Raw genomic sequence first — 25,437 nt, forward strand, 5'->3', positions numbered from 1 at the left:
TCAGTGCACTACGATGACGCTGTTCAAGCTTAGTGTTCTCCTTCTGAGAACGGCTGTCGAGTCAAGAGCCTTGTCTCAATGGACTATACAGAGGAGGTTCCGATCAACCATATTTGCATTGTCGACCGCATATGTCAAAAGTGCAGTAGCCGTATTCAGAGTTTCGGGACCGGAAGCGGGTAAGCCGTGAGCATCCTGAATGGGAGTTCTCGTCCCGTCTTATGCGAGAGAGCAGAGCCCGCATGCGTGAGACGCTGGGATAGTTGGCCGGAGACGATTCTATCTCTTCCATGATTCTGAAGTTAATTCTGTTTTTCTCCCATAGCACGCGTGATGTCCCTGATTGGCAACATTGAGAGCCCGGAGCATCGTCGCGCGTACGTACGACGACTCCGCCATCCCGTCACCTCGAAAATCATCGATAGTGGAGTCATGCTGTGGTTCAAAGGACCATCATCGTTCACCGGTGAGACTTTGAGAGGAACCGAACGCAGGAGCTGAGTCGTTCATAATCCCCGTTCTCAATCGATGCAAATACCATGATCGATCTTCTCAGGCGAAGATGTTTGTGAACTCCAATGCCATGGGAGTATCGCCGTGATCAAAACACTGTCTTCCGCACTCGCTTCGATCGACGGCTTGAGAATGGCGGAACCTGGCGAGTTCGCGAAAAGAGCGTTCCACAACCGGAAACTGGATCTGTCCGACGCTGAGAGTCTCGCGGATCTCATCGACGCGGAAACTGAATCCCAGCTCGACCAAGCTATACGAGGTTTTACATGAATGTCCGCCCGTGGGGGAATTCTTAGGCGATAATTCACGCCTCGGATGATAGGATAGTTCTTGCCAACAATACTTTTCCCCTCCTCTTCAGGCAGTCAATTGTCCGGCGTTTGCAACCAGTGGATGTCGCAGATAAAAGAAGCGATGGCCAACTTCGAGGCCTACATTGACTTTTCGGAGGACCAGGATATTCCCGCTGAAGAGGTACGGATCAGACAAGGTACCTTGCGGGTGACCATTCCACCGAGAATTATCGACTGACATATTTCTTCCCTGTCGAAGGTAGTCAAGAACGTGCGCTCTACTCTGCGGAACACTCTTCTAGAAATTAGGCTGGCCTTGCAGTCGGCTCCAAGAGGACATGCTATCCGCACTGGGTTCCGAGTAGCAATCACAGGTCAGACGATAGCATTTCTGTGCGCGATTGCGGGTAGCCTCCAACGGAGAATCTTACCAGGGCGCATTCCGAACTTAAAACGCTCCAACAGGTCGCCCAAACGTCGGTAAATCAACTTTGATGAACATTCTCTCCCAACAAGAGACATCTATTGTCAGTCCATCAGCCGGCACGACCCGAGATCTGGTGAAAACTACCCTAGGTGTGTGGGCAGAAAACTTCACGGAGGACTTATCAAAGAATGTACATTTCCTCGTGCGCTTGAAATTCCAACAACTTTTCTAGACCTTGGTGGATTACCGATCGTTCTCTGCGACACTGCTGGAATCCGGTCCGATACGGATGATGCTGTCGAGCTCGAAGGCATCACCAGGGCGAAGGATTTTGCTGAGTATGGCAATTTCCCCATAATTATCGTAGGGGGCAGATGACTCTTATCGCGGCGCCGAAAGGGGTTCGAATGGAATGATAACCCTTGGATTCTCCGTCAGGAACGCTCACATCAACGTCTCTGTGATAGACGATCCCGCCTCGCTGGCACGAGATCGGGGCGAAGTGGCTAATGAAGATACGATTGTCGTTTTGAATAAAATTGATCTCCTTCGTGGCTGCACTAGACAGCCTGGCATCGATTATGCGGTGTCGTGCGCCACCGGTGCGGGTATCGCCGAGTTAACGGACGGCATCATTTCGAGACTACGCTCAAAGTATGCACCCGACGCCCCGCCGCTAATCGTGAGGGAGAGACAGCAAGAACTCATTCAGGTACGAATTCTCTCTCAGTTTCTCGAATCGTCATTCGAGGAGATCACGTCTTAATCGAAACGGCGGACAACCTGTATTTTTCGGAGCTGCTAATTTCCCCCTTCTCCCTGCTCTCTTTCTGGATTCAGAAACTTCGACTGTGAGAGGCTGCATCTCAGACTAAGCCAAGCTTCTTGTTTTCCTCTCCAGAGTGCTCTCGAGAACATCGAAATGTGTCTCGCCGACGAGCTCTGCGCAGACGCTGTCATCTCTGCGGAATTCCTCCGAAGAGCAGCCATGGATCTCGGCCGCATCACCGGAAGAGTCGAGACCGAAGACATCCTCGATATCATTTTCAGTCGTTTCTGTATAGGTAAATGAGAGCGTCAATAAATCTCTCCGATTGATTCCGCTGATGAACATCCCAGGTGACGCAATCTAATTGAAAGATGAATCGAGAAAACTTCGAACTCGATACGGACGGACAGAGCCGCCCAAGGAGACCGCGAAGAGCATGAGCAGCAGATTTTCGTGGAACCATCTTCGCTCGCTCTGCTCTAGCTGTTTAGATGGAGTTCCCAGTGAAACGCCGAGAGGAAGGACGCTCGTAGATATTTGACACTCGGAAACTGTCATTTCCCCCGGGGACTGGACATTCTCATTGATTCGATATCGGGACAAGTTCTGGGAAAATATTTGTCCGGAGGTGACTCCTTGGTGAGACTTCCAAATGGAGGTTGCCTTTCCCCATTCTTCGATTCAGGATCAACTCAGGATCAAGCTCTCGGCTGAACGAGGCCGCAGGTCCATGGAACATGCTCGAGTCGATCAGAATTTTCCCCCTTTCGACTTGATCCCTCCCCCCTAACCCAGAATCGTGATTAGACGAACAGGTATCGAGTTCGAGTGAGCTCCCGAAGAATGCCGGTCAGATTCGCGAAGCCATCGCGCAATAACCGCATGCAGTGGAGGCGAGTCTTGAGGTGCCGTGTGCTTTCTGATCGGCCGCTGTCTCTCCTCTCCCATGAGTCTATGAACGAGACAAGTTCAGATGCGCTCCCTCGAATCTCTTATTCGCTTCGCACCCACGAAGAGGAGGTTTCGACACCAACGGATCCGTAGTTTCTTTTCGAAAGCATGGGAGCTGATTTCGCCAATACGTCGCATCGCCCTCTGTGATCGGTTGCTCGAGGGTCCTTTATACGGGAGAATAATTCGTGCCCAATCGTGAACAGCGTGGAGCCCTCCGTATTACGCGGGAGAAATATTGTCTGAAGTGACGTCGAACCCGGAAATCGGGCTAATCATCTCAGCCGAGAAGAGCAACATGCTCAAATCGAATTCATCGCCAGTGGTATCGGTGTTGGTCTTTCTGATAACCGTCAGAGGCGCGCGTTCGGCCCCGACTCCTGGAGCCTTCGACGGAGCGCAAGCCTCAACCGGCGCCGCCGTCTCCGGTGAGTCCCGAGCTCCTGAGCTCGTCTTATCGAATCCAATGACGATCCCCTTCAGTTTCGAAACGAACGAGATTAATGTGAGTACAAATTACAGAGCCCAATCATCCGATCGCTGCTCCAGTCGACGAACTTGTGAGTGGTGAAATCATCCTGAACGGGACACTGCTTGACAATGAAGCGCTACAGCGAACTTTCTCATCTGGCAAATCGCGGTGCGCCTTGAAAGTAGTATGCTATTTCAATGCTCAAGAGGAGCTCAGGGCGGAGACCTACAGCGGCTGGCTATCCCGTCACATGCAGTAAGTTATTGCAAATAGCGTACCTAGTTCTCATTCGGGAGTCCGAGTGAGTTGATCAAAGGAATTCTCGACGCTGATCCCCGAATGGGCCACATTTCCTGACTCCTCTATTTTCAGCAATTTCTGGGACATGCTCCTCGGTGAGCGAGAAACCCCAGGGGTAACACGGACCCACGGTCATCAGGGCTGTGTTCTGAATTATAATACGTGTCCGATGTCGATCCTCAATGCGGTGCAATTGGCGATGAACCTACAGCGGTCTGGAAGGGAAGCGAGAGAGCTCACTTCATCGGAATAGGGGCGGATCTTTTCAATAAAAAAAAGTTCTTCTTGCAAGCTTCGATTTCAAAGACTTCTATTGAATTGGTATGATCCGTAGGGCTTTCTATAAAAGCCTTCCAACATTTCGGTGTTAACCGTCTCAAGATATAAGCGAGGTTTCTCCGAGTCTGTTCACTCCGTTTTCTCAGACGGGATTCTCTGGCGTGAATTGATTCATTGGGAGCGAGAGAACGAAGAAAAAAAAACTGTTCGCTCTGTAATACTAGATATTCAACCTCAATATCGCTTATATCTCGGCGCGACCCTTCCGCGAGTCAGCCATGGCTTCCTCCGAGCTTTGTAGAGTATCATTGCGCAGCGGCTTCTCCATAATCTGTAAATCTGTTTCGAGCTCCGTTCGATCTCACGCTTGATGGTGCCGTCTCCCCGCAGTTCTTACCGACCTTATCGGCTAATCGCAAGGGCACAGCGTGCCGCTCCGGGCGAATTTCTCGGGGCCAGAATCAAGAGGTTCTGCTCTCGAGGAAGCGGTGTATCCTTCGCCGATCCGTGGCTCAGGTGAGATAATTGAGACGGAAAAAATACCCGCCGAGGACTGGCAAGCTCCAAGGATAACGTCGCGCCCCCCCTGCAAATTTAGCTTGAAATCATTCTTTCCTCCCGCGAAAGTTCGCCTAGACCATCCCTCACAGCGTTTCGACCCAGAGCATGATCAGAAGAGACAAGGGCAGTTCAATACAGATTGGAAGCTATTTATTGTTCGACGAGCTTCGGCACACTGTAAACAGGAAACGCGGGGAAGATTGCGATATGACACACCAAGGAGGATGAAGTCCAGTATTCTAGACACTTCCCCGAAGCAGGTGTCTCGGGTTCACTGCGGAAATCGTTCTAAGGTCCGGAGTGCTTGGAGGCTTGGCCGAAACTGCAAGCCTCGCTTGGGAGATCTTTCGATAACGCCTTGATCTCCATCTTCCGAAAATCGCCCAGGATTCGAAGCAAGATCTCCGGCGCCCAGCCATTTTGTGAGGCCTCTCTCTCCCGTTTGCAGAACCAGAAGAACAATCAAGCGCTGGAATTCGGATTTTTCAGCGAGGCGGAGGCAGGCGGAGGTGCATGGCTCGAGTTTCGATCAGAGCTGCGGACCGGGTTCCTACCGAGACCGACAGATTTCTGGAACAGATTTCTAATTCATAGAGGCTTTGGATATTAGCGAATCGAAATAGGTTACCAATATCGGGATCGCCTCGCCGAATATAGCGGGAGCTGCTGAAAGAAGAGTCTAAGCCCCGCTCTCCGATGAATGATTTACCTGATTTGCGGCGAGATCCCCGTAGATTTGCCTGATCCGCGCCATTCTTCTTAAATCGGCTCCAGCATCATATACGTTGGGTTCATTATCAGATTCGTCCTCCGCTGACTCGCCCTGGTGTCCGAATGCTCGGGGGAGGTCGTCGATCTCTTTCCGAACGACCACGTTTTCGGGAACGTAGTTCACAAACCAATCGGACATCAGGCCAAGCACGCGGCCCGCAATCGACGCCTTCATGATAGCTACTGAAAAGCCTTTGCGGCAGAGCATAATTCGTCTTATCGGTTCCGAACCCCGGAAAATATAAAGCTTGCCATGAAGAAGTCCTTGTGATTGTGAGAAGCAGTACTCACCGAGAAGTAAATCTGAAGCGGAGAGAAAGAATGGAGCTCCGACTCCCCCGATCGGAGCAGAAAGGACGTCGCTCATACCGGAGAACAGGATCGTGACGATCAGGAAGGATCTAGTCCTTTGGATCCTCATCTCCCGTGAGGTATAGAAGGGGCACCTCGCGAAGCGGAGTACTGGAGGACGAGTGATGTCCAAACTTGAGCACCGGATAGGGATCGTCGTTCCTTGAAAAAGTTTCTCCCAACGTTCTCTCTCTAGGCTGTTGTACTTCGTACGATCCATTGCTGGGGCTCTGAAAACCCTCCAACACCGTTCACGAGACGCGGTGCAGAAGATTCTTGAACACCTCCCATTCACTCGCAACACCTGATCAATGAGAATAAGACTCGGATGAGCATGTTTCGGTCTCGAGAGTTAGATCACGAGCGTTGGAATCTTGATCGACAGGACTTCTTTATCATCGGGGTGGATAACCCTTGTCTCACGGATCCGGAATTCAGCAATGACGAGCTCTCACGAGAACGATTCAAAGGGGTCCTCGCCATCTGCGGATGATCGCACTCTCTATAGGTCCTATTGAACTCCATCGAACGCGGCATGCGCTGAGCGAGTCCTTAAGAGGCAGATCTGCAGCCGGGTGAAAATTGGTGCCGTTCAAAGCGGACCGTCTGAAAGGTCGGGGTTCGGAACCCACAATTTCTGCTCTGGTATAGATGTGCGCATCGTTCGGATGCAGGGGCTCGCTCGGTCCCATCAAAATCATTTCATACACGACACTGCCGGTGGTGATAAGAACCCATGGCTCGAGAAACGGGTGGGACTCGCTCGGGATTGCCGTGCAGACGCTCTGCCTCTGAGCGATAGAAAGTGGATTTCGACTTTTTTCTTCTCGACCAGACAGTGGAGAGATTGAGAGGATTCCGGAGCCGAGGAGGTATCTTGAATGAGACCTCAGTTCCTACAGAGTCGCGACAGAGGAGACTTCGAGCTAAGATAGCGTGAGAAAAGGGCTGTACTCAAGCTTACAATCAATCTACTGACATGAATGCTCCGAACGCGTTATATGTTCTCTTGCTCTCTCTGACGATCGTGACCGAGGTGCATTCATCACGAGCCAATCAGACGGCGGGAGAGTTTAATTTGCCTCTCGCGGAAATTATCAGAGGTAAGCATCGAGTGCATCGGGAACCAGTATAGATGATAAACATATGTCTCCAGACTCTTTAACACGAGGTTGTTTTCGGAAAATCAGTAGCATTGTTTCTCTTCAGACCATGGTGTGCCAGGAGCAAAACTCGCAGTCGCCGGAAGAATGTTGGGGATCATATCCGAGTGGTACGTCTCCAGGAATATGACCGGCGCACAGCCAGACAGGCGACTCGGGAGGGTTGGCGTGGAAGGTGGAGTGCGAGCTCGGGCGCCCGTCAGGAACGTCCGGAGTCCACCTCAGCAGAAGTAGCTATGACTAAGCTATGAATTAAACCAAGTGATTCGAGTTTGTGTCCCGTCATGAAGAATGAACCGACAATTAGTGCCGTGGACTCTGAAGCTTGTCCTTACTTTTCTTGGCTATGAACTCCAACAGAAGGTGTGGCACTGACTGTGGAGCTTCCCAATGAAGATACTAATGAATAATGAATCATTAGAAGGACACTGAGAGTCAACACGCACTTGGGGGATATTGAACCGGATAGCGGGGCGTGACCCAGACCTATCCTTTCGCGAACCGGATCAGGGGTTTGAACCCCGAGTACCGAGAAATATCGAGAGCGCTGAGCATGATCAGGGCGCTACCGATATCGAGGTTGCTACTGACGTCTGACGTCACAGTTCCGGCCACTGACAGCTCCGCTGACAGTCAGCTGTAGGAGAGACTGTCGCGCCCTCCGTGGCCAGAGAGCTGTTCCGAGAAGAGTTCGCTATCAGCAGTGGCGGATCCAGGGGGGGGGCCAGGGGGCCATGGCCCCCCCAAGAATCTTCGATCCCTATGCAAAAGCATGGGCTGCGAGGTGGCGCGTCATCATTTTCGGCTCTTTCCCCCTGAAAATATGACTTGGCCCCCCCCAAGAAAAAAAGCTGGATCCGCCCCTGGCTATCAGCGGCGGCGCGAATCCCCAAACGTGCTGCCGGCTCTGGGTCTTATTTATTCATCTCTGATTGAGATTATCCAACCTAGGAAATAATAATAACATAATGAATAATGATTTTCTAGTATACCAAGGGAAGAAGGAGGAGTAATCCCTAGGATTGAGCATATTACACCTTGATCACTACTTGGTCTCTCTCTGGGAGTGTAAAATGAGGTATGGCGTAATCGGATTGGTGTTGTTAGAGAAATAAATAAGTGATGATGACGCAACGGACCTAGTCCTGCTCGTGACAGTCCCCCGCCGAATTGTCAGAATAAGTGGGGTCTGACAGTTCTAGAAACATTCCCGCGCATCACTCCAAATTCCGTCACGCCCTCTGGTGGCCGGTTGACTTCGATGTCTCCGCGCGCTCTGCGTTACCTTTTACTTTCCATCCATCGCGGAACGAACAACATTTCCAAAAATGGCCACCCCAACCGCCCAGCGCGATGACGGCGTCAAGAAGACCCGTTGGCCCAAGCGGCCGTCCACACCCTACCCGCGCTCGCTCCGGGGACTGTTAGAAGCCGAGGTGGGTTACGGTTTGACGGCTGTTGATCTTAATATTTTGGCAGGGTTCACATAGGTTTTTTTTGAAGAGTCGAAAGGTTTTCTTGGGATTCTGTTGCACGACGATTAGGTTGGTCGAATTTGATGGTTGATTTTTTTTCGAGTTTGATGGTTCATTTTTTTCACGTTTCTCAAGATAAAACCGAAGTTTCACTGAGTCAGGTGAGCTCCCAAAGAATGCCGGTCAAAGTCGCAAAGCCATCGCGCAATAATCGCATGCAGTGGAGGCGAGTATAGAGGTGCCGTGTATTTCTGATCGGCCGCTGTCTCTCCTCTCCCGTGAGTCTATGAACGAGACAAGTTCAGATGCGCTACCTCGAATCTCTTATTCGCTTCGCACCCGAGAAGAGAAGGTTTCGACACCAACGGATCCGTAGTTTCTTTTCGAAAGCATGGGAGCTGATTTCGCCAATACGTCGCATCGCCCTCTGTGATCGGTTGCTCGAGGGTCCTTTATACGGGACAATAACTCGTTCCCAATCGCGAACAGCGTAGAGCCCTCGGTATTACGCGGGAGAAATATTGTCTGAATTGACGTCGAACCCAAAAATCGGGCTAATCATTCCAGCCGAGAAGAGAATCATGCAGTCGAACTCTTCCGCTACTGGTATCGGTGTTCGTCCGTCTGATAACGGTCCGGGGCGCGCGTTCTGCTCCGACTCCTCAAGCCTTCGACGGAGCGCAAGCTTCCACCGGCGCTGCTGTCTCCGGTGAGTCACGAGCTCCTGAGCTCATGTCACCGAATCCAATGACGATTCTCTTCAGTTTCGAAACGAACGAGAGTAATGTGAGTACAAATTACAGAGCCCAAACATCCGATCGCTGCTCCGGTCGACGAACTGGTGACTGGTGAAATCATCTTGAATGGGACATTGCTTGACAATGAAGCGCTACAGAGAACTTTCTCATCTGGCAAATCGCGGTGCGCCTTGAAAGTAGTATGCTATTTCAATGCTCAAGAGGAGCTCAGGGCGGAGACCTACAGCGGCTGGCTATCCCGACACATGCAGTTAGTTATTGCAAATAGCGTACCTAATTCTCATTCGGGAGTCCGAGTGAGTTGATCAAAGGAATTCTCGACGCTGATCCCCGAATGGGCCACATTTCCTGACTCCTCTATTTTCAGCAATTTCTGGGACATGTTCCTCGGTGAGCGAGAAACCCCAGGGGTAACACGGACCAACGGTCATCAGGGCTGTGTTCTGAATTATAATACGTGTCCGATGTCGATCCTCAATGCGGTGCAATTAGCGATGAACCTACAGCGGTGTGGAAGGGAAGCGAGAGAACTCATTTCATCGGAATAGGGGCGGATCCCCTTAATAGAAAAGGTTCACTCGCAACACCTGATCGATGAGGATCAGACTCGGATGAGCTCGTTTCGGTCTCGAGAGTTAGATCACGAGCTATGGAGTCTTGATCGACAGGACTTCTTGATCATTGGGGATGGATAACCCTCTCTCACGGATCCGGGTTCAGCAATGACGAGCTCTCACGAAAGCGATTAAAAGGGGTCCTCGTCTTCTGCGGATTATCGCAATTTCTATAGGTCCTATTGAACTCCATCGAACTCGGCATGCGCCGAGCGAGTCCTTAAGAGGCAGATCTACAGCCGGGTGAAAATTGGTGCCGCTCAAAGCGGACCGTCCGGAAGGTCGCCGTTCGGAACCCCCAATTTCTGCTTTGATATTGATGTGCGCATCGTTCGGATGCAGAGGCTCTCCCGGTCCCATCAAAATCATTTCATACACGAGACTACCGGTGATGATACGAACCCAGAGCTCGAAAAACGGGTGGTACTCGTTCGAGGTTACCGTGCAGACGCTCTGCCTCTGAGCGATAGAAAGTGGATTTCGACTTTTTTCTTCTCGCCCGACAGTGGAGAGATTGAGAGGATTCCGGAGCCGAGGACGTATATTGAATGGGACCTCAGTTCCTACAGAGTCGCGACAGAGGAGCTGGGATAGCGTGAGAAAAGGGCTGTACTCAAGCTTACAATCAATCTACTGACATGAATGCCCCGAACGCGTTATGTCTTCTCCTGCTCTCTCTGACGATCGTGACCGAGGTGCATTCATCACGAGCCAATCAAACGGCGGGAGAGTTCAATTTGCCTCTCGCGGAAATTATCAGAGGTGAGCATGGAGTGCATCGGGAACCAGTCTAGATGATATACTTACAAATGTGTCCAGACTCTAGTCAACACGAAGTTCTGTTCGGGAAATCAATACCGTTGTTTCTCTTCAGACCATGGTGTGCCAGGAGCAAAACTCGCAGTCGCAGGAAGAATGTTGGGGATCATATCCGAGTGGTACGTCTCCAGGAATATGACCGGCGCACAGCCAGACAGGCGACTCGGGAGGGTTGGCGTGGAAGGTGGAGTGCGAGCTCGGGCGCCCGTCAGGAACGTCCGGAGTCCACCTCAACAGAAGTAGCTATGACTAAGCTATATATCAAACCAGGTGATTTGAGTTTGTGTTTTGTCATGAAAAATGTACCGACAATTAGCCGTGGACTTTGGAGCTTGTCCTTGCTTTTCTTGGCTGGGAACTCCAAGAGAAGGTTTCAGCTCCTTACGTCCGACAGGTATCGCAGTGCTTCAGAAGAATGCCCACCATTAAGACGCAACTAGGCTGGTGACGCGCCGTAGAGTTCCTCGAATCACCTCTTATAACGATTCCCAACTGGGAGCAGATGAAATAAACAGTCTTGAATATCGAGCGAGTGATCTTTTCGACCGGGGCGGAAAACATACAGTATCTCGTGGGCGGAGAAAAGTTGAATTGAGCTCCCTCAGAGGACGAGATCGAGAGAGCTCCAGGTGGAGAGTGTCTGCCAGCTGACGAGCGATTCCAGCGAGCAGAGCGAACCGGATAAACCCGAGCGGGAACTATCCGTTTTGTCCGTCTCATCCTCTGTAATCAGATGAAGAGGAACCGATGAAGTCCAAGAACAACTCGCTCGCCTGCCGATTCTGGAGAACGCTTCCATAAGATGCTAAAAAAGTGGGATGAGATGGTTCGGAAAACTTTCGTCGCCTAGTTCGCCTCCGACTGTGGAAGGAAATTGCGAAAGCACGCCTCCTTTCCTGACCGCGAGAATTTAAGTTCGGTGTTCCGCTCCCTTGCGCGTTGCGGAGCGCTTCCACGACATTTCCTCCATGTATCGAGGTCCTTCAGTTTTTCACCGCCCATCGAGGCAGTGTTCTCGAGTCACCCCTCGCCCCATTCTCTCTCAATAGGTTCTTGTTTTTTTCGAAAGTTTTCGTATACATTCATATCGACGGCGAGCAGTATCCTCTTTGGCAAAAGCCGAAAATGGAAGTTGAGAAGAACGCCAGCCGTTGGAGTGTGCGAGTCTTCTTCTTTATTAAAGACTGTGTTCTTGCAAGTCAGTATGCTGACATTCAATTGGACTGACTATGTACATACATCACTAGCTAGTGTCTCTCCTCCGATTCACGCGCAAGCAACCGAGAAAGCATTTCCTTCCGTGATTCGTCTAAGACTCGATCGAGAGTCACCCTTCCCGATAACATTCTTCCTTCAATCTTCCGCCGCTGATTTCGACCGTGAAAGAGTTTCCCTTTTCCTTATTCAATTTCTCGAATATATTATTCTCTCAACGTGATATGCTACGAATCCATGATCACCAACATGATCTGCAGTCAGGTGATTTCCGTTATTTACACTCTGGTGCGGCACCAATCCGATCGGAGTCTATTCGCCCAAACGCTTTCGTTTCGGTTTCCCAATCGTATTTCGTTTACGCTGCGATAATTTTGGAAGGGTGCTCTCTGAAGTCCCCACCCCTCATAGGAAGACCCATTTCGATGGATCACATATAGAGATTCGATCGGAGCCCTCTCGCTGAGCGACGGGCTGACTGAACCTTTTGTGTGTCCGCTTCCAATTTAAGGCTCCCATCGCTTCTCGGACTCGTTGGAACTAGAAGAGTTACTGCATAGACTCCTCATCGTGCGCAGATGTTGCCGGACCGTTGTTAGCGTTTGGATTGCACAATTTCCTTCTCTGATAGCTTTCGGCAAACATCCATACTAAATCGGTTGAGCCGCGGACGAGTCTCCCGCTTATCGGTTCGTTCCACGTCATCGCCGTGCTCACAACTACATTTCTTCTCTCCCGCTTCTGCATCGTGCTCATTCACTAGATGGGATTATATTATGTTATGTACACAATAACTTTCGCATGCGACGACCTTCACTGCAGAGAGATATGAATTCGCTCCCGCTCCCCATTGCGGAATTATGTAGGACTTCGGAGGCCTACGTTCGATCGACCATCAGGAAATGTCTGATCGAATTCTTCCAAAGTTTTTCGACCCAGATCCTCCTATATCGTCCCTGATGGTGGAACGAGGCAGTTCTTCTAGGATTTTCCAACAGTCGCGCTTCCGGCTTCGAAATACCGGCAGAAAAATAAAACTCTTCTTTGGTCTTTTGTTCGACTGACACGGAAATGAACCTCGGTTCCATTCACTTAACCGTAATAAACGCAATTCATTCATCAACCAGTGTCCAGCTGGGTGATCGAGCGGAAAACCGAAATGAGAAAAATCAAATACTCCGAGGGAGCATTTTCACAACCGAAAATATTTCTCTTGAAGATGAGAGCAAGTCTCTTCAGCTCGACTTGAACGGTGACTGATGCGGGAGATAGTAGCCCCAACATCATACATCTGGATAGTAGATGAATAACTTATAGAATCAACAAAATAATACAAAAGAATCAAAACGGAGGAAGATCCCTTCGAAAGAATGGGACCGCTGCAGGAATAGAAGATCCGCTGAGAATCATGTCGGGGAGTGAAGTCACCGGAAAAAATCCCTGAATCGGCTCGAGGAACAAGTTTCTTCTTCCGGAGAATCTCAGTGAGCTCCCTAACTGAATGGAAGAGAACCCACGAGCTTGGAATCAAGGAGCGATGGCTTTCGCGGCCTTCACTCAAACACATAACAGTACGGAGCTCTCTCATACGTCGATAGAGACGAAAGCGACGTCAAAGGAGTAGAAATTGAGTCAGCTCCACTACTCAGGGAATGTTTGAGAGTTGAGTAATTATGAGGCTGCGTGTTCAGAGTCGCGTAGATGTTCGAGTAATCGTTTTCTACGTTGGACGCGCGAGCGCTCACGGGTAGGGCCGGTAATGGGGGACGACTCAAAGAAATCTGAATTGGACGGAGGGATAAGCTTAGCGGCCTCCGATTGTCCTCGGGTCACAACTCTGTAACGGGGATCAGGCGAATCGGCGCGTTGCGCTGTATGTGGTAGATTCCTGAAAGGCGAAGGGATCTCATAGGATTTCATTCGCGTCATTCGGGGTCAACAGAGAATCTTCGGTAACCTTTCGGGATATTCGATGAGAAGTTCTCTTCAAAAAATCTTTCGTTCCTAACCTTCATAACCTTCATAGTCGTTTGCAGGAACCATGTAGGTCTTCTCGAAGTGAGTCTTGGAGCTCGAGGGCGCCGTTTTGCTCTTGTTGAACGGCAGCTTATGTCTGTAGCGGTAAGCTAGTAATGCAGCGCCGGCAACAAGCAAAACGATGATCACCGGCAGCAAAATCAACGAGAGAAGATTCCTTGTCCGGCACTCGAAGGCGGCCGACGGCATGCTGTGTACGTATAGATGCCGAAATTGCTTCGGTTCGGCGCATTTGATTTTCACAGTCTCGTCATCAAAGGGCGTGGGTTTCCTATTAGCTCGGCTTCCGTTGAGAAACGAGAGCGAAAGATCTCTCAGCCACGAAAGACGACAATCACATCTGGAAATGAAATGATCGCATCATTACCTCTCCAGAATAGTCAGAACGACGGATCAGATGTATAAACATGCTGAATACATTCCGCGGGCGTAGAAAAATCATCGTAGAAATTCGAAGAAAGAGCGGTTCCCTCGGCCGACTGCTTCGTCCTCACGGACTCACCTGAAGGGGTTCTCACGGACATCGAGCCGCCGGAGCTGATTCGCGGCTACAAGACTCAGGTCCAAAGTTTCGAGCCCGCTCCCGCGAAACGAGACCTGCTCGAGCTTGGCCATGCCCCGAAACATACGAGAATCGATATTCGTGAGCGAAGCGTCCATCTCGAAATTTAGTCGCACCAATTCGCTGTTACCGTTGAAGGCATCGATATGAATGCTCCGCAACTCCTTTGCGGACGATAGTGTGAAGTTCCGTAGACTAGGGACGTGCGACAAACTAGAATGAAAATCGCGCGCTTCAACAATTTGCATCTGATTCCAAGGCTACCCGTCAGCTATAATCGTTCTCTCTGAGAGCAGGAGTCGACGACGTATACGGCAGGACCCAGGATGGTACCGGCAAGACTCATGGCCCGATTGCCTTAGGTATTCTTCGCGACTCATGACTACGCACCTTCTCGGCCCTAGAATCGGAATCGGATTCGAGCTCAGAACAAGAGTTTCCAGCCTCTGAGGCAGCGGTTTCGGAACCTCAGAGAATTGGTTATCAGCGAGCACGAGCTCAGTGACGGTGGTGTTCGCCAAGAATGTTGTACTCTTCAAATCGCATCTGGAAACGCCGCCAGAATAATGGAATATTAGACCTCATTTTCCGCAGTACCGGAAGTCAGGATTATGCATGCTCATGGTGAATCATCATGAGATTATGAATAATATTCCACTGGATTTCCACACGCGGGTCGTTCTTCAGAGCCTGAAGTCCTTTGTTATTTTCACAGAAATATTTCTTCTCCCCACCCGAATGAGGTTCCAACGGAGCGTACCTTTCTAGGTTCAAACTCCTGACGTTTGGCACGATGCCGTCCTCGATAGACCGTAGCTCATTGAATGAAATGTCCAGGAAAACTAGATATCGCAGATCGGTGAGCGGAGGGATTTTTGTGAGCTCGTTGTCCCGCAAGTTGAGGGATTGCAGCTTGCTCAAGCCCTGGAAGTCAGAGAATTGCTTACGTTGATGGTAAAACTTTGTCACGGCACGTAGGATTATTCCTCCGTTCCCGTTCAATGATCGAGCTTTCACGGTCCATGACGCTGATCATTATCTCACAGAAGGAGCTTGGCACAAACCTGCAGAGTTCTCGATGTAATTATCCTGATCCTATTTTGCGATAGATCGAGTTCCCGAAGAGGAATGTCTGCGAACATTCCGTCCTCGATGCCGCTGATCTTATTTTTCGATACGTCGAGAACTTTCAAATTCCTGGAAGCAAAATGTCGGTGAGCATCGCACAGTGGGAGCGACCGATTTCTCAGGATGACCGAGTTTCCGAGTCGAGGCCCGGAGAATCGACTCACTTGATTCCTTGTAAATCGCTTCGCCTCAAGGCGTCGAGTTTGTTCTCACGAGCGATGATCGTGTGGAGTTTGGAAAGACTCGCCAAGGGCTGACCGAGTGACGTGAGCTCGTTTCCAGTCACGTTGAAGACTTGCATACTTGAAGGGGAGCGTTCCGATTAGAAATATGTCAAGCTCGCGGCATGGAGTCGCGTGTGATAGCTCTACATCAGGAATAGTTTTATCGAATCACGAAATTGTTACGATCGATTGGTCAACTTACGAAGTGTATACATCAGCATTGGACAGAGAAGTGAGCTTGGAATAAGTCACTTCGAGGACATCGAGTTGCGGATGCAATATATGGGGAATGCTTTCTGTTTCCAACTTTCTGCATTTTACATACAAGAGACCCTGGAATAATAGAATATCGTGTTTGTTTTGACGGCATATGTGCAGTGCTCCCTCGTATGCCATTGGACAGTTCGAGAAAGTTCCGCAGATTCAGGGGTGGGCGAAATCCTCGGGAGTTCCCTCGCTGTCTTAATCGCTGTCCATCCGCTGTTCGCTAAAGCGCCACCTCATCGGTGTCTACAGACGCCTCTAATGATGAGCGCCTGCACGATCTGGACGCGAGGCTTCCGCTTAAGTCACCTGACATGAATTTTCTTCTCATCCGTCACCTTGTGGCCACGGCTGGCATTTTCTAGCAAGGTACTCACGGTATTTATGCATTGGCATTGTAGATACTGTTTGAAGCAGGCAGCTTTCGCCAAGGTTGTGGGGAATGCGTTGAAACCGATCCACAGTAGTATGTACAGGAGAGCCCCAGAAGTCGATTTGGCGTCTGGAGGTCGCCAGCGACGCATCTTTCTGTAATTGGAATCGCTCATTTAGGATCCGGCGATAGGGACAGACATGGAGGAAAAACCGATCTCCGATCAAACACCCCATTTTCCAAAGCCCACTCCGTAGTCACGGCGCTGGTCGAGTGAGAAACGCATCCGATGTTCGGCTTCGGACGACGACTGACCAGAACACTCGGGTCGTCGATTATTGAATTTTTTAGGATTTCTTTGCTCGGGTCACCGTGATGGACGGTTTGAGCGAAAATATCCCGCAAGATTCGAGCGCGGAAGTGTGGAGACGCGGAGGAATTTCTCCTTCCAGAGGATGACGGATTAGCCACTGACGATTCTCCGCTAAACCACGATTCGAATCTATCAACATTTCTACGATTCAGAGGAGTTCGCGCGAGAAGGTGTGGTTCGGGTGAACTCCTCGCTGACTAACGATTAATTTGGTAGTGGCGGGTCGAAGCACTCACGACGATGTTTTTGTCGATGTCTTAGACGACAGCGACTCGTCCGAATTCATTCGGAAAGTCTCCTGCAGAGAATCCAAGGGTGACTAGCATGGTGTTGCCATACGACGTTCGCGTCGAGCGTACGTCGATCAGCTAGCTGACTGGCGGGAAAAGGACCAAACTAACGGAATCGGTGAAGTATTTCTCTAATAAGTCTACATTTCAAAGAACGTTTTCGATCAGAACGGCAAGGAAGCAACGCGAATTCGCCAACGACTGGGGTCGACCGCGTTCCGAGCAACAGCAGGCTGTCGCTGTTGAGAAAATTAGCGTCAGGAATGATTTCCGTCGGAAAATTTCGGGATTGTTTGGTGCAGAAGTCGCTGATAGACCGGAAGCCCCAAGGCTTCACATAAGAATCGCTCCTTAGGGTTCGGGCTCGAGACCGATATAGCCTCCGCATTCCGGAAGGCGTGCTCCGAAGAAAGGATGAAAGGAGATGAAAATGCCAAACACGGAGGTATCGATAGTAATCCACAAGTGTTCTCCTATCTCAGCGGCGCGCCAACCTCCGCGTCCGCGATTCCTGGCGCCTAATTATTGAACACCCCGAGAGGTTCCAATGGGGTCGTACTCACACCGATCGATTTTATTCCAGTGGGCCGCGCGAGTGTTTCACATCTGAAAGCGGAAAAAAAATCGAATCAGGGGCGATAGTGTGGCTTGGAAATCGATGATCTCGACTCGCATCATACTCCAGATCAGCTGTTCTCAAACTTTTCTCCCCCACGTCTCCCCGAACCTTATGAGGGGCGCTCGCGTCCCCCAAGGAGATCACCGAATATCTGAGAATGTGAAGTTTCGACCTGAACATGTAACAGTCCCGTTTCCTCCGTGGAACATGGCTTCCTCGATCAATCGTACAATGATTTAAGACTTATTCTAAACTAGCAATGAGCTGGGTGACCTCTCCTAGACGAAAAATCGGTCGGTTGGGAATTCTAGGGATCCTCTGCGTTTCCCCTGAAGTCTTCAGCGTTTCCCCCGGGAGAAGCGCCCCCCGAGTTTGATAAACGCTGCTCCAGACACGATTGGGCTACGGTCCGCACTCAAATTCAAGATATTTTTGGATCGTTCGAATTCCGGAGCTTCCCACTGTGGTGGAGAGAACACTCAACGCGAATTTGAGCTCAGTGGGACTTATCGTTTAGCAAAGCGTCAACGAGATCGGCCAAATGCGGCCCGCGGTGGTAAGAAGGCCAATCCATGACAGAGAACTACCCAGCGGGAAACACTTTCCCCGAAAACAACCATACAAACATTCAAGGGCCGGCCTATGGTCGAGACCCCCAATCCCCCGCTTCCCCGATTGGGAGACAGCAGCAGCCGTTTGCTGAACGAGTCTCTGGGGGTTATTGCAGCATCGCTGCCTTAATCTGGAGATATCGTCTTCCACTTATCAGCCGAACAGGCACGGAAACAAACTCGACGGAAACAACAACTACGACTCTCCCGAGTTCCTTAGACCCAAACTTCAGTTGCCTCACCTCCGTGCCCCCTCCGTCCCCCCTTCGTCCCTCATTGATGAACACCCTGAAACCTCCACCATTTCCGCCCCCATCCCTTGCAGCGCACCTTTCGCCCAAGCCCCTCGGTCAGTTGTGATAGGTTAGCTGTCTAGCCGGAGTTCGTGGTTGGGGCCAAAGTGTTATCCATACAACAAGCAGTATATTAGTGACGTTATCGCTCGCTCGCTCAGTCGCTTGTTCGTTCGTTCGTTCGCGCCGGGCGGTCGGAGGTGGCGCAGGTGTGGCGATGATAACAGAACAAAAGAACAAACCGAGAGAGAAATAGCGGGCGAAGATAGAGAAGAACTTTCTTACGACCCGAGACGATCGTGCCCCGCTAGCTCCGTCAGTTTTGGCTACTCCGCGCCTACTTCTGTGTGTTTTGTCGTCGTACGACACAAAATTGTTCGAAGCTCTCTTCAAAGTTGTTCAGACACAAGGTCCGATTAGCGTATCCTTACTCGATGAAATCCGGATTCTACTGACTTGAAGGTTTTTTTGAGCTCATCAGATCATTATTAATCTCTGGCTGGCTTGGACTCTCGCCGAGGAATGAAACACGGAGCGGGTTGCGATTACTGAAAGAGCAACTTTCGGCATCGTTTCGATTCAGGGAACCAGAGGTGTGGGGACTACACTCAAGCGACGGTGAATGGGCGAATTCAGGAGATACGGCAAGCTCGCTGAAGCAAAAGTCACTTGCGTGGGAGAGAGGGTGGTTGGTTTGTATTGTTTGCTAACGTTTCATTGCTGATTGTGAGTTAATATCATCTTTCATCGGCAAAGTGTAGGAGGGGACTCTCGCCTTCGCTCGTTGTCGTTCTTTTTTTTTGGCTACACAATACGTTATCTCTTATCTGACAACCCGTTTTTCCCTTTTGCATTTCGTTTTTTTTGCCAAGATAAGCCCCAGGCTTCGTGCAAACAGGATTAGGGATTCGGCGAATGCGTCGTCCAGGAAATAGAGTTCGTTGCGTGTGGGAGTGTTCCCATAACTCCGCTGATTATGACAGACTTAATCGTTCAATATGAGAAGGGATAGCAGTAGGGCGTTCGTACGAACGACACGGAAATATTGAAATCTGATGTCTATTCGGGAGCGTCCGTCACCCCCCTCGAGACCGTTCGAATCGTTTCACGCGATATTCGAGAGAACACTTGTATGACCCAAGGTATTCGGAAGATGAGCTATGCTGATAAATATTCCCCCACTAGTCACTCGGACTGCGATTCGGAGTAAGGGTCCCGTGTGCAATCTTCCCCGCTCGAATGATATACGCGGTTCCGTAGCGTGTCGTAGACCATTTTGAAGAGGGTGGAGTTTCGAAAGCTCCACTGACTATAAACCGAGTCTGTGCGTCCGCGCGTCAACTAGCTCCACTCACCCACACAGCGATACCGAGGCATTGAATCTCTTCCTGAAAACTCGTAGCAGCTTCGGGTCTGGCAGGCAGGCTGGCTGGCCCACCGGTCGCCGTCTCGGCATTCAACGAATATTGTCGACGAGCCTGCCGACAGAATGTAGAGCTCAATTCTCTCGGTAATTCATTTCCACGACCTCTCGTGGCTTCCGGTAGGAGCAGTGGAATTTCTTGCTTTTCAAATAGGTGTCACAGGCCCGTCGGAACTTCATGCGGAATATTGACATCGCATCAAACGCCTGGATTGACGATTTTGAATCTTGCTCTCCCTGACTCGAACGGTTTCCGGTCATCGAATCCGAGTCGGGGCTGGACTGGTCCGCGATTCCGTTCGTGCACGGTGTCTATCAGACTAGTATTTTTTGCTCTTTTCCGTCTGAGCATAGTCAGGTGCTTGCAGCGATCTTCGTCGAGGAGAAAACTAATTTCTTGAATGCGTGTCGAAGGAGGTTCCTGATAACGTCGTCGCTCATAACCCCGGATGCGGCTCGAAGTCAATAGATGAGTGCTGACGGTAAGCTCATCATCGATGGCTTTCTCATGAATACCGACGATCTCAGAGAATGAAGATCTCAGTGTGCCGTACAGCGCAACGTATGATCGTGTAGGGAACGATGGAATTCTGATTGGAGTACTGCAGGAGACTATTCCGAAACGATTCGTAGATCAAGCGGAAAAAACACGACACTCATTCAGATTGAATGGAATGAAGGATTGATAAAAAGACCGCGAGATCTTTGCCCTGACACCGAGCTGCCTCGTTCCGTGTTGTATTTCATTCCCTAACCCGGAAATGCCTTGGAAGCGGTATACCAGCATGGAAATGATTCTAGTCCAAAGTCCACTGCCGGAGCCGCGTAAATATCACGTTTATCTTCTGCATGCAGATACATAGGTACTTTGCATACGTATCCGCATACATTTATCCTCAACCCGCTTTCAACGATTTCGTTGAAGTTCCGCGTATGGCAGCGGCGCTTCCTCATGGGACTCTTACCTGAATGAGCTCATATATTATAGTCAACTACTACCTGCGGCTTGGCTTGAAATTCAATACACGCAGCGCTCGAGCACATCGATCGAGTTGCGAACACACCAACGGAGCATCCCGATCGAATCGAGCCGGGACTGCGAAGTGAGAGCACACCAGTCGGCTCAGGACGCAACGGGAGCGGCGAGCTAAATCCGGAAGAAATTCCTCCCTAGACGAGACGCTCGTCTGCAATGCGAGGCGACATGAAGATAGGAGGGAGGATAAAAAACGAATGTGACCATTCGGATTATCGCAGGTCATTAGAAGTGATCGTGACTCGGTTCCGTCGGGTTTTGGTGGAGTGGAAACAATTCTTCCTCTAAGCTCGCCTGCGCAAGAAATTCAAGAGATAAACCGCTAGCGCAGTGCGGCAGGGGAACAAAGCCAAAAAAGAAATTAACAGCTCCGGGAGATAAAATCGAACGCCCCTCGGACTCTCATTCAAGCAAATGACCGGCCCCCGACAACTCCACAGATCGGCTGCAGTGAGATACCCAAATCCAGCCAGGCCATGCCGGGAAAATCCACCGTTTAACGATCGACAAACCCTGAGTCGACTTTTTCCGAAATAACTCGAGCCCTCGCAATAGAGAGTACAACTACCCTTGGAATAGAGAGATGCCTATGAAGACTGTATCGTATATCGGTCCATTATTCCAGGATGATGACCACCGGCATCGATGATATCAATCAACATCCGATGCATTCCCCAGCTGACTAATCGCGCTGTGTCCCACGCTGGGAGGAGCTCGTCTCCTACGGATACTAGAAGATTCGAGACCCCCGCGTTCCGAGCGGGAGGGACCGAGTATTCACCGTTTCTCTTATCATCTCAGATATTCTGGAATCGGTCCCGCAGCCGACATTGGTCTCTACGATGTTAAGCAGGAGCCTTCGTAACGATTATTCCTGAAGAACTCGAAAAAATCCGAGTCAGAAATGAAGATTCTCTCCCCGGCGCGGATACGATCGGAGCTATCGTCAACAAAGATAACAGCTGTTAGTGACACATGATCTCACGGAGACATTCGCTTTGAGGTTGGATACAAATGGGAGAGAACTGAGGGGTCGTGCAGAAGTGTAGGGCTGGTGGGGAATAGTGACGAGGACAGCAGAGGATCCGAAAGAGGTGACGGAACAAGGACAAATGTCTCTCCGAAACTTTCGAGCCGAGAAATCTCAGGTCGAGAGTTCTGAGCAGCTTGTCAATTCCAACTGTCGTTTCGAGATGAATGAATATGACAGCCTGGTGGTAGGGGCGGGGGAAACGAACTTCAATGCAATGGATTCAGAAAGGGGGTAGAGCGAGGTATTCGAAGCTGAGCGTAAGGTAGGTGAAGCCAGTTTTGAACTTTTCTCCGCTCTTCACACTCTCTGGATTGTGTTCTGGGCTTAACAGCCTGAACGTGCACAACGTACCGCTTATTCCGACTGTAAGACTTCTGATATGTATGGGCGGAATTTCGGAGTTCCCATCAGGCGCGATTCTGCGAGCAAGTGTGAATTCTCGGAAGCGACAGACTATGGGAGGATGGCAAATAGGGAAGGTAGCTGCTAGCATCCCTTCCTGACAGGAAACGACAGGACGCCGAGCTTCCGTTTGCGGTGTTTGAATAAAACTTCATGCGCTACCACATCGAGCGAGAACCGCAGTGAGACAGGACGGCATTGTCCGGAGATGAGAATGAACTGTGTACAAAGTCAGAACAACGGGAGCGGAGGCTTTTCACGCTCTCTTTCGATTTGTTTGCACGGGATTACTGGTGCTTGCCAGGTTGAGCATTCCTGATACGGTAACGAATTTCCTCTTGAATTCCGTTGATCGTATTCTTCGCCGACCCCTGACAGTCTACGCTTGTTGAAGGCGGAGCACATTCTGAGTGAGCGTCATGACGTTCCAAAACATGAACTCGCTTTTTCGCTTTTGAAAACAAATCCGTACCCGAGAGCTCGGAGCGAAGACTGCGGCGATAAGCGCAGAAATACGTGAAGCATCGGTCGCGATTCGTATCTCGAGCCATTCATCACAACAGAATAGAAGCGATCGATCCATCAAACTCATAATGATAAGCACATGCTGCTGCGTGAACGTACGCTCTTCGTCCGCTCGCAAGGGGTTCAACAGTTATCGAGCGTTGAGATAAGCTTGCCTCGTTTTTTAAGTCGCACTTTTCTCAATCTCAGCCGTTACTTAATTTCTCTCTCCCACACCCATTCTCATTTACTCTCTACCGCTCTCCGGCACGAAGAATGAACGATAGAAAAAGTACGCAAGGACAACGTTGTCGGGACAATTTGTCATCCCATTTTCTCCGTTGCCCGAACTCTGCCGACCTGCCCAATCTTGCCCGGCTCACCTCAATTTGCCCCACTCGTGCCATATCTCTCTGTGAACGTCCGTTGTCACGTCGCTCTCTTCGGGCCTCGCCGGGCTTCGACTCGGCTTGATAGCGATGAAGGCGCGTTTGTATGAAGCAGGCGAAGCAAGGGCTAAAAATGAGCGAAAACTGAGAGATGGGCCAGGCAGAATGGGGGATCGGGGGCGAGGGAAAGCTGAGCAAACATTAATGGACGACCGAATAAGGCCATACAATGCCGAGCTTCCTTTCACCATTATGCTTCAACTAATTTGATGTTCTCTGTGATGAAACGGTTCGTTCGCTCAAATTGCACTTCGCGAGAGCAAGATGACATGTTTTCAAAATAAGGTCAATCCTTGTCATCCTCAACGCGGCTTCATCGTCTATGAATGCACCCAAATATACATATCTCTCGGTTTTGATTTCACCGCCCGAGCCGAATGGGGTGGAAATTTGAAACATCGCGGGAATGCCTGAAGGATTCGTTGGGCGAGGAGACTCGGGTCGCTGAGCATATTTTTTTCGGGCGAAAGTCAGAGAAAAGATTCGGGAAGAAATGCCAGGGATCGAGGGTGGTCTTCAAAGCTCCTATTTTTAGACAGGGTGAGCGGAGATGAAAGAAGAGACGCACAACCGACCGAGAGTGTGAAAGTGCTTTGCCCGCTTTTTCCCGCTGCAAGGAAAGATGAGACGACAGACACCCGCAGTGTATCATTTGTAGATATCAATTGCAGCTACGTATTTTTGAAGTCACCACTATGATCAGGGTTTGCTCACAGCAGCTCTATTTTATTTTCGATCTCCCTCTTCGATCTTCGCATCAGGGGCGCTGGCGTTGCTAGTCTATACAATTTCCTCGGGGCGAAGATCGAAACTAGCGGGGGCATTCTATGTCCTCAAAGAATCTCGAAATGACCCAGCGGAACAAACAGGCGGTGAATGGAATCCATGGATATCTCGTGGAGATTCTGATTCTCAAACTTGGTAGTTCGAAGGGTCCACATGCAAGAGACTTTGCGCATTTTCCTAGTCTCTTCCCCGGGGATATCGTGAGTTTCGGGATGAGATCTATGCTCAACGTTCTCGGCTCAGATTGTACTCGGGCGGTCGTGCAATTCCTGCGAGAAAGAGCTTCTCGAGAGAGGTCAAGAAAAAAGTCGATCAGAGGCCTCATCTAAAGCAGGATGCAGCTTCGAGTGCCCTCGATACACTCGATGATCGACTCGGTCAAGATCATCGACGCAAATCCGCAGGTACACAAGTGTAGCCGTCGTTCTCACGCTCGTTCACACGCTCCCGTTCCGCGCGAGTTCCCGGGCCGTCGTCTACCTTCCCCTTGTCGGCGTCGCGCATCCAGCAAATACAACGACAAAATCATCGATTCGAGTTGTAGGTACATGGAGGAGGGGGGATCGGAAAATAAGGGAACTGCTCCGCATGATATGCAGAATACGATGCCAGAGCAATTCGTTTTTTTGGCTCCGTGTCCCAGTCCGGTTCCGGTGCCCATCCGTGCCTGCGAGTCCCTATAGGCACTCCCACGTGTCCACTTCGCCGAATGTTCTCTTGAGCTCGCATGCATGGATAGAGGGGAATGAAAGAGGGGGAAATATATTTGAGAATTGCGAATCACAAAGCCTAGCCCTTAGTCTGGACCCCGTCCGGCACAGTCGACGTTGGAGATCCGTGGACTGTATCAAAGTTAGCATCGAAGTCGGAAGATCAGTGCAGCCAAAGGACGTCGTTGCGTCGCGTCGCATCCTAGCGACCGCTCTGGAGCAAGACGGCGGCGGATCCTGAACTTCCCGAAGGAAGAGAGTCGAAGCGGCTTTTTTCTCCCAGCCACAAAAACGAGTGGAGCTTCTAGATGGGATTCCGACACGTTTATCCATGATGAAAATAAGGGCGAGCGTGTTGCAAGGTGACTGAAAGTTCTCGGTCACACCCCCAGGAGGAGGTGGAGCAAGTCCGGAGGGATAAGGGGGACAGAGTGAGCGCGAGCTCGTGCGGAGCCGCGAGTGCCCTGAATCTGGCAAAGAAGAAAACAGCACACAACGAGTTCCACTGTTTGATACCCGTCTTCGACGCCCACTTTCGACATCGAAAGTTCGCTTCTGAGGAGCTATGTCCCGATGGTACTTCTCGTAT

The 25,437-nt window shown here is 50.4% G+C and overlaps 2 protein-coding genes across 2 annotated transcripts; one reads left to right on the forward strand and one right to left on the reverse strand.

Annotated features, from left to right (window-relative positions):
- LOC100901131 (tRNA modification GTPase MnmE) lies at nt 1-2,305 on the forward strand. The gene is made up of 9 exons (XM_018640736.1): nt 1-179; nt 326-466; nt 557-772; nt 875-987; nt 1,066-1,180; nt 1,272-1,382; nt 1,466-1,571; nt 1,672-1,945; nt 2,135-2,305. The coding sequence occupies exons 1-9, from the start codon at nt 14-16 to the stop codon at nt 2,303-2,305; spliced, it is 1,413 nt and encodes a 470-aa protein (XP_018496252.1). The 5' UTR covers nt 1-13.
- Nucleotides 2,306-13,560: 11,255 nt separating this feature from the next.
- LOC100901415 (protein slit) lies at nt 13,561-16,470 on the reverse strand. Its single transcript, XM_029112384.1, has 9 exons — nt 16,324-16,470; nt 15,885-16,015; nt 15,623-15,760; nt 15,395-15,527; nt 15,091-15,254; nt 14,721-14,876; nt 14,271-14,543; nt 13,750-14,108; nt 13,561-13,619 (listed from the first exon to the last, which is right to left on the reverse strand). Exons 1-9 carry the CDS (start codon nt 16,468-16,470, stop codon nt 13,561-13,563), a joined length of 1,560 nt encoding a protein of 519 aa, XP_028968217.1.
- Between the last annotated feature and the right edge of the window lie 8,967 nt (nt 16,471-25,437).

Source organism: Galendromus occidentalis, unplaced genomic scaffold, assembly GCF_000255335.2.
Source record: "Galendromus occidentalis unplaced genomic scaffold, Mocc_1.1 scf7180000077497, whole genome shotgun sequence".
NCBI classification, from domain to species: Eukaryota; Metazoa; Arthropoda; class Arachnida; order Mesostigmata; family Phytoseiidae; genus Galendromus; species Galendromus occidentalis.

What these genes read in the sequence shown, in the direction of transcription:
- LOC100901131 (XM_018640736.1), top strand. Translation starts at nt 14, where the DNA reads ATGACGCTGTTCAAGCTTAGTGTTCTCCTTCTGAGAACGGCTGTCGAG. An exon ending in AGTTTCGGGACCGGAAGCGG is followed by an intron (nt 180 to 325) that starts GTAAGCCGTGAG and finishes TTTCTCCCATAG; the next exon opens with CACGCGTGATGTCCCTGATT. An exon ending in GTTCCGAGTAGCAATCACAG is followed by an intron (nt 1,181 to 1,271) that starts GTCAGACGATAG and finishes ACGCTCCAACAG; the next exon opens with GTCGCCCAAACGTCGGTAAA.
- LOC100901415 (XM_029112384.1), bottom strand. Translation starts at nt 16,470, where the DNA reads ATGCGTCGCTGGCGACCTCCAGACGCCAAATCGACTTCTGGGGCTCTC. An exon ending in AGCGATTTACAAGGAATCAA is followed by an intron (nt 15,528 to 15,622) that starts GTGAGTCGATTC and finishes TTTTGCTTCCAG; the next exon opens with GAATTTGAAAGTTCTCGACG. An exon ending in CCGATTCTAGGGCCGAGAAG is followed by an intron (nt 14,544 to 14,720) that starts GTGCGTAGTCAT and finishes TTTTCATTCTAG; the next exon opens with TTTGTCGCACGTCCCTAGTC.